The sequence below is a fragment of the Salmo trutta genome, chromosome 2, assembly GCF_901001165.1.
Source record: "Salmo trutta chromosome 2, fSalTru1.1, whole genome shotgun sequence".
NCBI lineage: Eukaryota > Metazoa > Chordata > Actinopteri > Salmoniformes > Salmonidae > Salmo > Salmo trutta.
Genome location: NC_042958.1, coordinates 46,584,718 through 46,598,742, shown reverse-complemented (window position 1 = coordinate 46,598,742; position 14,025 = coordinate 46,584,718). Strand labels below are relative to the sequence as shown.

At 44.4% G+C, this 14,025-nt stretch overlaps 1 protein-coding gene across 2 annotated transcripts in view; it reads right to left on the bottom strand.

Moving 5' to 3' along the window:
• LOC115156000 (calcineurin subunit B type 1) overlaps positions 1-14,025 on the bottom strand; it is a 35,389-nt gene that overhangs the window by 8,214 nt on the left and 13,150 nt on the right. For both annotated transcript variants that reach the window (XR_003868174.1, XM_029703166.1), the window contains exon 2: positions 7,103-7,142. Coding sequence is in view for 1 of the 2 variants with exons in the window: in XM_029703166.1 (XP_029559026.1) it covers positions 7,103-7,142 (40 nt within the window). In the remaining variant the exon portion in view is untranslated. The remainder of the gene's footprint in view (positions 1-7,102; positions 7,143-14,025) is intronic.

Here is a 14,025-nt window from a genome sequence, read left to right as displayed (position 1 = left end):
AGTCTGTACTAGGAGTAGTAGACTGGACTGCTGGTTAAAGTCTGTACTAGGAGTAGTAGACTGGACTGTTGGTTAAAGTCTGTACTAGGAGTAGTAGACTGGACTGCTGGTTAAAGTCTGTACTAGGAGTAGTAGACTGGACTGTTGGTTAAAGTCTGTACTAGGAGTAGTAGACTGGACTGCTGGTTAAAGTCTGTCCTAGGAGTAGTAGACTGGACTGTTGGTTAAAGTCTGTACTAGGAGTAGTAGACTGGACTGCTGGTTAAAGTCTGTACTAGGAGTAGTAGACTGGACTGCTGGTTAAAGTCTGTACTAGGAGTAGTAGACTGGACTGCTGGTTAAAGTCTGTACTAGGAGTAGTAGACTGTACAGCTATACATACATATATGTTCAACTATACAGTTGAAGTCGGAAGTTTACATACACCTTAGCCAAATACATTTAAACTCAGTTTTTCACAGTTCCTGACATTTAATCCTAGTAAATATTCCCTGTCTTAGGTCAGTTAGGATCACCACTTTATTTTAAGAATGTGAAATGTCAGAATAATAGTAGAGAATTATTTATTTCAGCTTTTATTTCTTTCATCACATTCCCAGTGGGTCAGAAGTTTACATACACTCAATTAGTATTTGGTAGCATTGCCTTTAAATTGTTTAACTTGGGTCAAACGTTTCGGGTATCCTTCCACAAGCATCCCACAATAAGTTGGGTGAATTTTGGCCCATTACTCCTCACAGAGCTGGTGTAACTGAGTCAGGTTAATAGGCCTCCTTGCTCGCACACGCTTTTTCAGTTCTGCCTACACATTTTTATATAGGATTGAGTCAGGGCTTTGTGATGGCTACTCCAATACATTGACTTTGTTGTCCTTAAGCCATTTTGCCACAACTTTGGGAGTATGCTTTGGGTCACTGTCGATTTGGAAGACCCATTTGCGACCAAGCTTTAACTTCCTGACTGATGTCTTGAGATGTTGCTTCAATATATCCACATCATTTCCCTCCCTCATCATGCCATCTATTTTGTGAAGTGCATCAGTCCCTCCTGCAGCAGAGGCACTGAGTTTGAAGGTAGGCCTTGAATACATCCACAGGTACATCTCCAATTGACTCAACTGATGTCAATTAGCCTATCAGAAGCTTCTAAAGCCATGACATCATTGTCTGGAATTTTCCAAGCTTTTTAAAGGCACAGTCAACTTAGTGTATGTAAACTTCTGACCCACTGGAATTGTGATACAGTGAATTATAAGTGAAATAATCTGTAAACAATTGTTGGAAAAATGACTTGTGTCATGCACAAAGTAGATGTCCTAACCGACTTGCCAAAACTATAGTTTGTTAACAAGAAATTTGTGGACTGGTTGAAAATCAAGTTTTAATGACTCCAACCTAAGTGTATGTAAACTTCCGACTTCAACTGTATATTTTACCTCTTGGTGATGTAATTCAGAAACATAATGTTAACTTTCACTGCTATGCGGATGATACACAGCAGTACATTTTCGATGAAACATGGTGAAGCCCCAAAATTGCCCTCGCTGGAAGCCTGTGTTTCAGACATAAGGAAGTGGATGGCTTCCTGTTAAGGCTAGGGCTGATTTCAAGGTTTTACTGCTAACCTACAAAGCATTACATGGGCTTGTTCCTACCTATCTTTCCGACTTGGTCCTGCCATACATACCTACACGTACTCTATGGTCACAAGACGCAGGCCTCCTTACTGTCCCTAGAATTTCTAAGCAAACAGCTGGAGTCAGGGCTTTCTCCTATAGAGCTCCATTTTTATGGAATGGTCTGCCTACCCATGTGAGAGATGCAGACTTTATTGAAGACTCATCTCTTCAGCAGGTCCTATGATTGAGTGTAGTTTAGCCCAGTGGTGTGAAGGTGAACGAAAAGGCACTGGAGTGACGAACCACCCTTGCTGTCTCTGCCTGGCTGGTTCGCCTCTCTCCTATGGAATTCTCTGCCTCTAACCCTATTACGGGGGCTGAGTCACTGGCTTACTGGTGCTCTTCAATGCTGTTCCTAGGAGGTGTGCGTCACTTGAGTGGGTTGAGTCACTGACGTGATCTTCCTGTCCGGGTTGGCGGTCCCCTCGCGTTCGTGCCGTGAGGGAGATCTTTGTGGGCTATACTCTGCCTTGTCTCGGGGTAGTAAGTTGGTGGTTGAAGATATCCCTCTAGTGGTGTGGGGGCTGTGCTTTGGCAAAGTGGGTGGGGTTATATCCTGCCTGTTTGGCGGACAGGGCCACAGTGTCTACCGACCCCTCCTGTCTCAGCCTCCAGTATTTATGCCACAATAGTTTATGTGTCGGGGGGCTAGGGTCAGTCTGTTATATCTGGAGTATTTCTCCTGTCTTATCCGGTGTCCTGTGTGAATTTAAGTATGCTCCCTCTAATTCTCTCTCTCTCAGAGGACCTGAGCCCTAGGGCCATGCCTCAGGACTACCTGGCCTGATGACTCCTTGCTGTCCTCAGTCCACCTGGTCATGCTGCTGCTCCAGTTTGAACTGTTCTGCCTGCGACTATGGAACCCTGACTTGTTCACTGGACGTGCTACCTTGTCCCGGACCTGCTGTTTTGGACTCTCTCTACTGCACCTGCTGTCTCGACCTCTGAATGATTGGCTATGAAAAGCCAACTGACATTTACTCCTGAGGTGCTGACCGGTTGCACCCTCTACAACCACTGTGATTATTATTATCTGACCCTGCTTGTCATCTATGAACATTTGAACATCTTGGCCATGTTCTGTTATAATCTCCACCCGGCACAGCCAGAAGAGGACTGGCCACTCCTCAGAGCCTGGTTCCTCTCTAGGTTTCTTCCTAGGTTCCTGCCTTTCTAGGGAGTTTTTCCTAGCCTACATCTGCATTGCTTTCTGTTTGGGGTTTTAGGTTGGATTTCTGTACAGCACTTTGTGACATCGGCTGATATAAAAAGGGCTTTATAAATAAATTTGATTGATTGATTGACTGTCGGTTAAAGTCTGTACTAGGAGTAGTAGACTGGACTGTTAGTTAAAGTTTGTACTAGGAGTTGTAGACTGGACTGTTAGTTAAAGTCTGTACTAGGAGTAGTAGACTGGACTGTTAGATAAAGTCTGTACTAGGAATAGTAGACTGGACTGTTAGTTAAAGTCTGTACTAGGAATAGTAGACTGGACTGTTAGTTAAAGTCTGTACTAGGAGTTGTAGACTGGACTGTTGGTTAAAGTCTGTACTAGGAGTAGTAGACTGGACTGTTGGTTAAAGTCTGTACTAGGAGTAGTAGACTGGACTGCTGGTTAAAGTCTGTACTAGGAATAGTAGACTGGACTGTTAGTTAAAGTCTGTACTAGGAATAGTAGACTGGACTGTTAGTTAAAGTCTGTACTAGGAATGCGGGACTCCCAATCAGGGCTGGATGTGATACAGCCTGGATTTGAACCAGGGACTGTAGTGACCCCTCTTGCACTGAGATGCAGTGCCTTAGACCGCTGTGCCACTCGGGATCCTAATACTATATGATGACTGATGTCTGATACACAAGGCAAGACATAGGATTGCTAATCAGAAGCCCTTACTGAAATGCAGTCCACATTTTGAATAGTCTCTTTGAGATATGCTAATGATGTCCTGCTTGGAGGGACGGCCTCCTTAGTGACTAAGATCATTATGATGACACTCCACACAGCAGAAAGAGACCATTTGCTCATCAATACTGGATTAACTTTTAACTGTGTTACTAGGCAACAGGAACCTGCTGCTAGCTCCCCCAAACCACACACACACAAACAAAACACAGACATGAGCACACAGAGAGACACACACAGACATAAATAGACATATCAGCTGAACATCTGACCGGCAGCATTTAAAATTGACCGGACCCATATGCGTTGGGTGAGTAACCTGATTAGGACGTCCACCCACAGTGCTCAGAATGACAGAAATCCCATTTAGATGATGGTAATTCATAATAACAGTACATGCACGTCTAGGATGCAATGATGTGCGGTAATTCTTACCTAATTCTGATGAGCACTTTGAAGATGTTTGAATGACTGTCCACATGAACTTTTTCTCAGACAACAAGACAAGTAACCAACATCAAAATCACTAGCCTGTCAATCTACTGTCCCCCATAGAAGAAAAAGTTGATCTATTCTATTGGTCAGGGGCCGCAGCTAGCCTAGTGGTTGAGAGTGTTGGGCCAGTAACTAAAAAGGTCACTGGTTTGAATCCCCGAAACGACTAGGAGAAAAATCTGTCGATGTGCCCTTGAGCAAGGCACTTAACCCTAATTGCTCTGGATAAGAGCGTCTGCTAAATGATTAAAACATCAGCTTGTCAAGAAAAATATTTCAAAACAAACTGTGGGATGATAGATCCCAAATTCATTGTTTTTTTTCATTCTTCTTTTCCCGGACAATTGGACGGGAGTCAATTTTATTTATTGGCTTTTCAAAAAATAAATAACTAAATGTATCGGCCAAAAGCCGGCTATTACTGGAAAAAACCCTGGTATGCATGGTAACACGGTCGCACCCGCACACGGTCGCACCCGCACACGCACACGGTCGCACCCGGTCGCTCCCGCACACGGTCGCTCCCGCACACGGTCGCTCCCGCACACACAGCTCCCGCACACGGTCGCTTCCGCACACGGTCGCTTCCGCACACGGTCGCTTCCGCACACGGTCGCTCCCGCACACGGTCGCTCCCACACACACAGCTCCCGCACACGGTCGCACCCGCACACACAGCTCCCGCACACGGTCGCTCCCACACACACAGCTCCCGCACACGGTCGCACCCGCACACACAGCTCCCGCACACGGTCGCTCCCACACACACAGCTCCTGGCTTTCATTTTTCAGAGAAGAAAGAAACTGTTGCCCAATGCATTGTAGCAGTACATTAATCTCACCACACAGAAAGATTACATCATCGTTTTGTCCATTAGACCCGTGTGTCTGTGGGGGTGTGTGTGTGTACTTTTAAAATGAGCAGCCTTGTACTTATGCTGCCAGGCCAACACATGACACCAACCCTATTAGCATAATGGCTTTTTATTGAGCCAATGAGGTTGTCTGTGTGGTGTGGAGGGGGAGGGATTCTAGTGCAACAGAATGAAGTCTAGTGGATGGATAATGGTTAGGACAGCTGCATGTAATGAAGGCTAGTGGATGGATAATGGTTAGGACAGCAGCATGTAATGAAGGCTAGTGGATGGATAATGGTTAGGACAGCAGCATGTAATGAAGGCTAGTGGATGGATAATGACTAGGACAGCAGCATGTAATGAAGTCTAGTGGATGGATAATGGTTAGGACAGCAGCATGTAATGAAGGCTAGTGGATGGATAATGGTTAGGACAGCAGCATGTAATGAAGGCTAGTGGATGGATAATGGCTAGGACAGCAGCATGTAATGAAGGCTAGTGGATGGATAATGGTTAGGACAGCAGCATGTAATGAAGGCTAGTGGATGGGTAATGGCTAGGACAGCAGCATGTAATGAAGGCTAGTGGATGGATAATGGCTAGGACAGCAGCATGTAATGAAGGCCAGTGGATGGATAATGGTTAGGACAGCAGCATGTAATGAAGGCTAGTGGATGGATAATGGCTAGGACAGCAGCATGTAATGAAGGCTAGTGGATGGATAATGGTTAGGACAGCAGCATGTAATGAAGGCTAGTGGATGGATAATGGTTAGGACAGCAGCATGTAATGAAGGCTAGTGGATGGATAATGGCTAGGACAGCAGCATGCAATGAAGGCTAGTGGATGGATAATGGTTAGGACAGCAGCAGGTAATGAAGGCTAGTGGATGGATAATGGTTAGGACAGCAGCATGTAATGAAGGCTAGTGGATGGATAATGGCTAGGACAGCAGCATGTAATGAAGGCTAGTGGATGGATAATGGCTAGGACAGCAGCATGTAATGAAGGCTAGTGGATGGATAATGGCTAGGACAGCAGCATGCAATGAAGGCTAGTGGATGGATAATGGCTAGGACAGCAGCATGTAATGCTCCCTACAGGGATTCTGTTGTGCAGCAAACTCTACATTAAATATCTACAAACTCATTGGACTGCAGGCTACATCATTCAGTAGAACAGTTCTTATACAATAACTTTAGGCTGACACCTCAAAAAAACTATGGGAGTGGGTGTCCTGGCCTCCTTATAAACCATTGTAATGGAATCTCTCCCTCTCCCTCTCCCTCTCCCCCCTCCCTCTCCTCAACAACGTTTCTATGGCTCTGGGAAACCCCTAGCAACAAGGAACTCCAACAAGCAGGCATTGGTTATTTTGGGAGGCTGCATACAGGCACTGACTGTTGCTAGTGCTATGCGTGTGTGCGTTTGTGCATTTCATTGGGGGTGGAGCATGGGCTGTGGGGAGGAGGGAGGGGGCGGGTCTTGCGAAGCTGGAAATATCCCGGACTGGTGAAGTCCTCCCTCGGTCTCGGCTCGCCACAGGTCAGGGTCAAACACCTGCTTATCCTCGGTCTACCACGGCAACTACTGTTGGGCTGCCTGCTTGTCCCTGTGTGGGTCCCTGAGTCTCCCCTAAGTGGGTCCCTGAGTCTCCCCTAAGTGTGTCCCTGAGTCTCCCCTAAGTGTGTCCCTGAGTCTCCCCTAAGTGTGTCCCTGAGTCTCCCCTAAGTGTGTCCCTGAGTCTCCCCTAAGTGTGTCCCTGAGTCACCCCTAAGTGTGTCCCTGAGTCACCCCTAAGTGTGTCCCTGAGTCACCCCTAAGTGTGTCCCTGAGTCACCCTTAAGTGTGTCCCTGAGTCTCCCCTAAGTGTGTCCCTGAGTCACCCCTAAGTGTGTCCCTGAGTCACCCCTAAGTGTGTCCCTGGCTCCAGCAGAAAGCCTGGGAGAACTCCTCTGTGTGGTGTTAGTCTAATCTATATATGCTGTCTTTTTGTTGGGTTGCATTTGAGCGTATGAAGCTCTGTTATAATGTTGAATAGTCTGAGGAAATAGGTACCGCAAGCAAGCTCAGACAAGCAGAGAGCGGAGGTGAGTGAGAATAGTTCCATTTTCTGATGTTGATGCCTGACAAAGAATGGCAGTTAGTTAGTAAATCAAATATACTTACAATGCGAGCACATTTCCAGGGGGTAACTTGCCTCATTTCCCTGAAGAGGAGAAACAGGAGGCAATAGGTGAGAAATACAGGAGACAATAGGTGAAAAATACAGGAGACAATAGGTGAAAAATACAGGAGACAATAGGTGAAAAATACAGGAGACAATAGGTGAAAAATACAGGAGACAATAGGTGAGAAATACAGGAGGCAGAGGTGAAAAATACAGGAGACAATAGGTGAAAAATACAGGAGACAATAGGTGAGAAATACAGGAGACAATAGGTGAGAAATACAGGAGACAATAGGTGAGAAATACAGGAGACAATAGGTGAGAAATACAGGAGACAATAGGTGAGAAATACAGGAGGCAGAGGTGAAAAATACAGGAGACAATAGGTGAGAAATACAGGAGACAATAGGTGAGAAATACAGGAGACAATAGGTGAGAAATACAGGAGACAATAGGTGAGAAATACAGGAGACAGAGGTGAGACATGTTTGCGTTATGAAAACGGAAATACTGGTCAAACATGGGAAACCATTGGGATTCATTCATTATGATGTATTCTTTTCAGGTCTTTCAGACTGTACTGCAGAGGATCTACTGCAGAGGATCTACTGCAGAGGATCTACTGCAGAGGATCTACTGCAGAGGATCTACTGCAGAGGATCTACTGCAGAGGATCTACATTTTTTACATTTACATTTTAGTCATTTAGCAGACGCTCTTATCCAGAGCGACTTACAGTAGTGAATGCACACATTTCATTTTCATTTAATACATTTTTTTTTTTTTCGTACTTGGCCCCCCGTGGGAATCGAACCCACAACCCTGGCATTGCAAACACCATGCTCTACCAACTGAGCTACAGGGAAGGCTGTAGCTCAGCTGCTGTCCTAAAAGCTAGCAGAGGATCTACTGCTAGCTTTTCCCAGTGCTACTATCTCAAAATGGAGGTTAATACGCATCCTTGTAATTGCAGTCAACGCTCCCAGGGACTAGAGCAACAACATGTGTTCGTGTTCATAAGGGCACACGGTAGCAAAATGTTTTACAACAAAAAAAAACGAAAAATGAGCATTTATCATCATTCGTTATATTAGCATTTCCACAAAGCTCACTTCACACACACACATCAATATGCAACAGCTACAACTCAGTGACAACCCAAATGACTCCCAACGTGGCCATAATTAATCTTTCCTGGTTGTGTTATGAGGTCAAAAGAAGGCTAAAGACAACAGGCAAGCTAGCTAGTAAAATGATATGCCATTTAGCAGCCGCTTTTATCCAAAGCGACTTACAGTCATTTGTGCATACATTTTACATATGGTTGGTCCCAGGAATCAAATCCTAAATCCTGGCATTGCAAGCGCCATACTCTACAAACTGAGCCATCAAATCAAATCAAAGTTTATTCGTCACGTACACAGTATTACCGATGTTATTGCAGGTGCAGCAAAATGCTTATGTTTCGAGCTCCAACCGTGCAGTAATATCTAGCAAAAAGTGCAATAATCCCCCCCCTCCCCCCAAAATGTATAATTTAAGGCTTATCAGAATGAGAAACATCCAGCATATGAATATACATGTACAGTAACTTCAGGAAGTATTTATACCCCTTGACTTATTCCACATTTTGTTGTGTTACAGCCTTAATTCAAAATTGATTAAATATATGTTTGCAAATTGATTGAAAATGAAATACAGAAATATCTCATTTACATAAGTATTCACACCCCCGAAGCAATACTTTGTAAAAGCCCCTTTGGCGGGGAGATTACAGCTTTGAGTCAGTTTAGGTATGTCTGTATCAGCTTTGCACATCTGGATTTGGGGATTTTCTCCCATTCGTCCTTGCAGATTTTATCAAGCTCTGTTAAGTTAGATGGGGAGCAGTGGTGAACAGCAATCTTCAAGTCTTTCCACAGATTTTCAAAGGGATACAATTTTGGGCTTTGGCTGGGCCACCAAAGGACTTTTACATTTTTGTTCTGAAGCCATTCCAGCGTTGCTTTAGCTGTATGCTTGGGGTCATTGTCCTGTTGGAACGTCCATTTTTCACCACAGTCTAAGGTTGTTTGCACTCTGAAGCAGATTCCTTTTAAGGATGTGCCTGTATTTGGCCCAATTTATTACTTACCAGTCTCCCAGTCCCTGCCGCTGAAAAGCATCCCCATAGCATGATGCTGCCATCACCATGCTTCACAGTAGGGATGGTGTTAGACGGGTGATGGGCTGTGCCTGCTTTTCTCCAGACATTGTGCTTTGCATTCTGGCCAAAGAGTTAAAAAAAAATGATCATGCCACAGAAACTTTTGCCTTACGTCTTACATGTATGTGCCTTTTGCAAAGTCCAGGCGTGCTGTTATGTGACTTTTTCTCAGGAGTGACTTCCATCTAGCCACTGTCCCAAAAAGCCCAGATTGGTGAAGTGTTGTAAAGACTTGTCTTTCTGGCAGGTTCTCCCATCTCAGCCAAGGAACTCTGTAGTTCTGTCAGAGTGGTCATTGGGTTCTTGGTCACCTCCCTTACCAAGGTCCTCCTTGCCCTGTTGCTCAGTTTGCCAAGATGGCCAGCTCTAGACAGAGTCTAGGTACTTCCATATGCCCTGTTGCTCAGTTTACCAAGACGGCCAGCTCTAGACAGAGTCTAGGTACTTCCATATGCCCTGTTGCTCAGTTTACCAAGACGGCCAGCTCTAGACAGAGTCTAGGTACTTCCATATGCCCTGTTGCTCAGTTTACCAAGACGGCCAGCTCTAGACAGAGTCTAGGTACTTCCATATGTTTCAATTTCCCAATGATGGAGACCACTGTGCTCTTGGAATCTTTCAACATTCTAGAAATTGTTCTATACCTTTCCCCAGATATATGCCTCATCACACTTCTACTTCGGGGATGTATGGACAGGTCCTTGGACTTCATGGTATAGTTTATGCTCTGACATGTTAACTGTATAGGCCTCTTTTTGTTTATTTTTCTTTACATAACAATTTTTTCCTTTTTGATCCGAATGATCATTTCTGTCTATGTATTTCATACTTTTTATTTATTTTGAGTGGCAGCTCACGGGTACATGTTATATAAACTGAATAAATGAATTGAAATTGTACCTGTAATCCCTCCAACAAATTTGTTTAATTTTTTTTTAACTTGGTCCCAGAAAATATATACACCGAGTGTACAAAACATTAATGACACCTGCTCTTTCCATGTTAGACTGACCAGGTGAATCCAGATGAAAGCTGTGATCCCTCATTGTTGTCACTAGATGTCACTAAATCCATGTCAATCAGTGTAGATGAAGGGGAGGAGACAAGGCTTGAAAGTGCTTCTTTAACCTGAGACAATTGAGACATGGATTGTCTTGTCCATTCAGAGGGTGAATGGGCAAGACAAAAGACAAATGCATACACTGTTAATTGAAATGCATTCCAGGTGACTACCTCATTTTATTTATTTATTTTAACCTTTATTTAACTAGGCAAGTCAGTTAAGAACAAATTCTTGTTTACAATGACGGCCTTCACCGGCCAAAGCCGGACGACGCTGGGCCAATTGTGCGCCGCCCTATGGGACTCGAACCAGGGTGGATTCGAACCAGGGTGTCTGTAGTGACGCCTCTAGCACTGAGATGCAGTGCCTTAGACCGCTGAACCAGGGTCTGTAGTGACGCCTCAAGCACTGAGATGTAGTGCCTTAGACCGCTGAACCAGGGTCTGTAGTGACGCCTCAAGCACTGAGATGCAGTGCCTTAGACCGCTGAACCAGGGTCTGTAGTGACGCCTCAAGCACTGAGATGCAGTGCCTTAGACCGCTGAACCAGGGTCTGTAGTGACGCCTCAAGCACTGAGATGCAGTGCCTTAGACCGCTGAACCAGGGTCTGTAGTGACGCCTCAAGCACTGAGATGCAGTGCCTTAGACCGCTGCGCCACTCAGGAGCCCATGAAGCAGGTTGAGAGAATGCCAAGAGTGTGCAAAGCTGTCATCAAGGCAAAGGGTGGCTTCTTAAATAAATCAAAATATATATTTGAGATTCTTCTAACACATTTTTGGTTACTACATGATTCCATGTCAGTTATTTCATAGTTTCGATGTCTTCACTATTATTCTAAAATGTAGAAAATAGTACAAATAAATAAAAAACCTGGAATGAGTAGGTGTGTCCAAGCTTTTGACTGGTACTGTATATACACAGAGTATACCAAACATTAGGAACACCTTTCTAATATTGAGCCCCCCCCCCCCCTTTTGTCCTCAATACGTCAGGGCATGCACTCTACAAGATGTCGAAAACGTTCCACAGGGATGCTGGCCCATGTTGACTCCAATACTTCCCAGAGTTGTCAATTTGACTAGATGTCTTTTGGATGGTGGACCATTCTTGATACACACGGAAAACTGTTGAGCGTGAAAAACCAAGCAGCGTTGCATTTCTTGACACAAACTGGTGCGCCTGGCACCTATTACCATACCCCATTCAAAGGCACTTAAATATTTTGTCTTGCCCATTCACCCTCTGAATGGCACACATACACAATACATGTCAACTGTTTCAAGGCTTAAAAATCCTTCTCTAACCGGCATCCTCCTGTTCATCTACACTGATTGTAGTACACCATTTTCGGGGACCACTTTTGTGTCGTGAGCGTTACTTTCAGAACTACTGGCTAGAAAGTATACAAAAGTAGCGGAGAATCTCTTTAAAACACATGGAAGTATTTTTGGGTATTTGAAAATACACTGTGTTTTTGAGTGTTTTCAAATTCATGCCAAATGTCTTTAAAATAACCTAAATAGTATTTGAACCCAGGTCTGGTACTGTATACAAGTCACCCTAAATAGTATTTGAACCCAGGTCTGGTACTGTGTCTACAAGTCACCCTAAATAGTATTTGAACCCAGGTCTGGTACTGTGTCTACAAGTCACCCTAAATAGTATTTGAACCCAGGTCTGGTACTGCGTCTACAAGTCCCCCTAAATAGTATTTGAACCCAGGTCTGGTCACTTCTGCATTTGCTTGCTTGAAACAAGACAGTGACATAGGCCAAAGCCTGAATGTTACAGTGACTTCCGACATAGACCAAAGCCTGACTGTGCAAATGAGCCAGAGCAGTTAGGGGGAGTGATGAGCTCTACAGCAGAGTCTCACAACTCAATCGCTGGTTGAAAACTGTGTTCTGCCCCTCCCAAAAGATAGAATTTGTAGATAATTGGCCCTCTTTCTGGGACTCACCCACAAACAGGACCAAGCCTGGCCTGTTGAGGAGTGACAGACTCCATCCTAGCTGGAGGGTGCTCTCATCTTATCTACGAACATAGACAGGGCTCTACCTCTAGCTCCACAATGAAATAGGGTGCAGGCCAGGCAGCAGGCTGTTAGCCAGCCTGCCAGCTTAGTGGAGTCTGCCACTAGCACAGTCAGCGTAGTCAGCTCAGCTTTCCCCATTGAGACCGTGTCTGTGCCTCGATCTAGGTTGGGCAAAATTAAAAATGGCGGTGTTCGCTTTAGTAATCTCACTAGTATAAAGACCTCCTCCATTCCTGCCATTATTGAAAGAGATTGTGATACTTCCCATCTCAAAATTGGGTTACTTAATGTTAGATCCCTCACTTCCAAGGCAGTTATAGTCAATGAACTAATCACTGATCATAATCTTGATGTGATTGGCCTGACTGAAACATGGCTTAGCCTGATGAATTTACTGTGTTAAATGAGGCCTCACCCCCTGGTTACACTAGTGACCATACCCCCCGTGCATCCGGCAAAGGCGGAGGTGTTGCTAACATTTACGATAGCAAATTTCAATTTACAAAAAAAAACAATGACGTTTTCGTCTTTTGAGCTTCTAGTCATGAAATCTATGCAGCCTACTCACTCACTTTTTATAGCTACTGTTTACAGGCCTCCTGGGCCATATGCAGTGTTCCTCACTGAGTTCCTATCGGATCTTGTAGTCATAGCAGATAATATTCAAATTTTTGGTGACTTTAACATTCACATGGAAAAGTCCACAGACCCACTCCAAAAGGCTTTCGGAGCCATCATCGACTCAGTGGGTTTTGTCCAACATGTCTCTGGACCTACTCACTGCCACAGTCATACTCTGGACCTAGTTTTGACCCATGGAATAAATGTTGTGGATCTTAATGTTCTTCCTCATAATCCTGGATAATCGGACCACCATTTTATTGTGTTTGCAACAAATAATCTGCTCAGACCCCAACCAAGGAGCATTAAAAGTCGTGCTATAAATTCTCAGACAACCCAAAGATTCCTTGATGCCCTTCCAGACTCCCTCTGCCTACCCAAGGACATCAGAGGACAAAAATCAGTTAACCACCTAACCGAGGAACTCAATTTAACCTTGCGCAATACCCTAGATGCAGTTGCACCCCTAAAAATTTAAAACATCTGTCATAAGAAACTAGCTCCCTGGTATACAGAAAATACACGAGCTCTGAAGCAAGCTTCCAGAAAATTGGAACGGAAATGGCGCCACACCAAACTGGAAGTCTTCCGACTAGCTTGGAAAGACAGTACCGTGCAGTATCGAAGAGCCCTCACTGCTGCTCGATCATCCTATTTTTCCAACTTAATTGAGGAAAATAAGAACAATCCGAAATTTATTTTTGATACTTTCGCAAAGCTAACTAAAAAGCAGCATTCGCAAATGGAGGATGGCTTTCACTTCAGCAGTAATACATTTATGAACTTCTTTGAGGAAAAGATCAGGATCATTAGAAAGCAAATTACGAACTCCTCTTTAAATCTGGGTATTCCTCCAAAGCTCAGTTGTCCTGAGTCTGCACAACTCTGCCAGGACCTAGGATCAAGGGAGACACTCAAGTGTTTTAGTACTATATCTCTTGACACAATGATGAAAATAATCATGGCCTCCAAACCCTCAAGCTGCATACTGGACC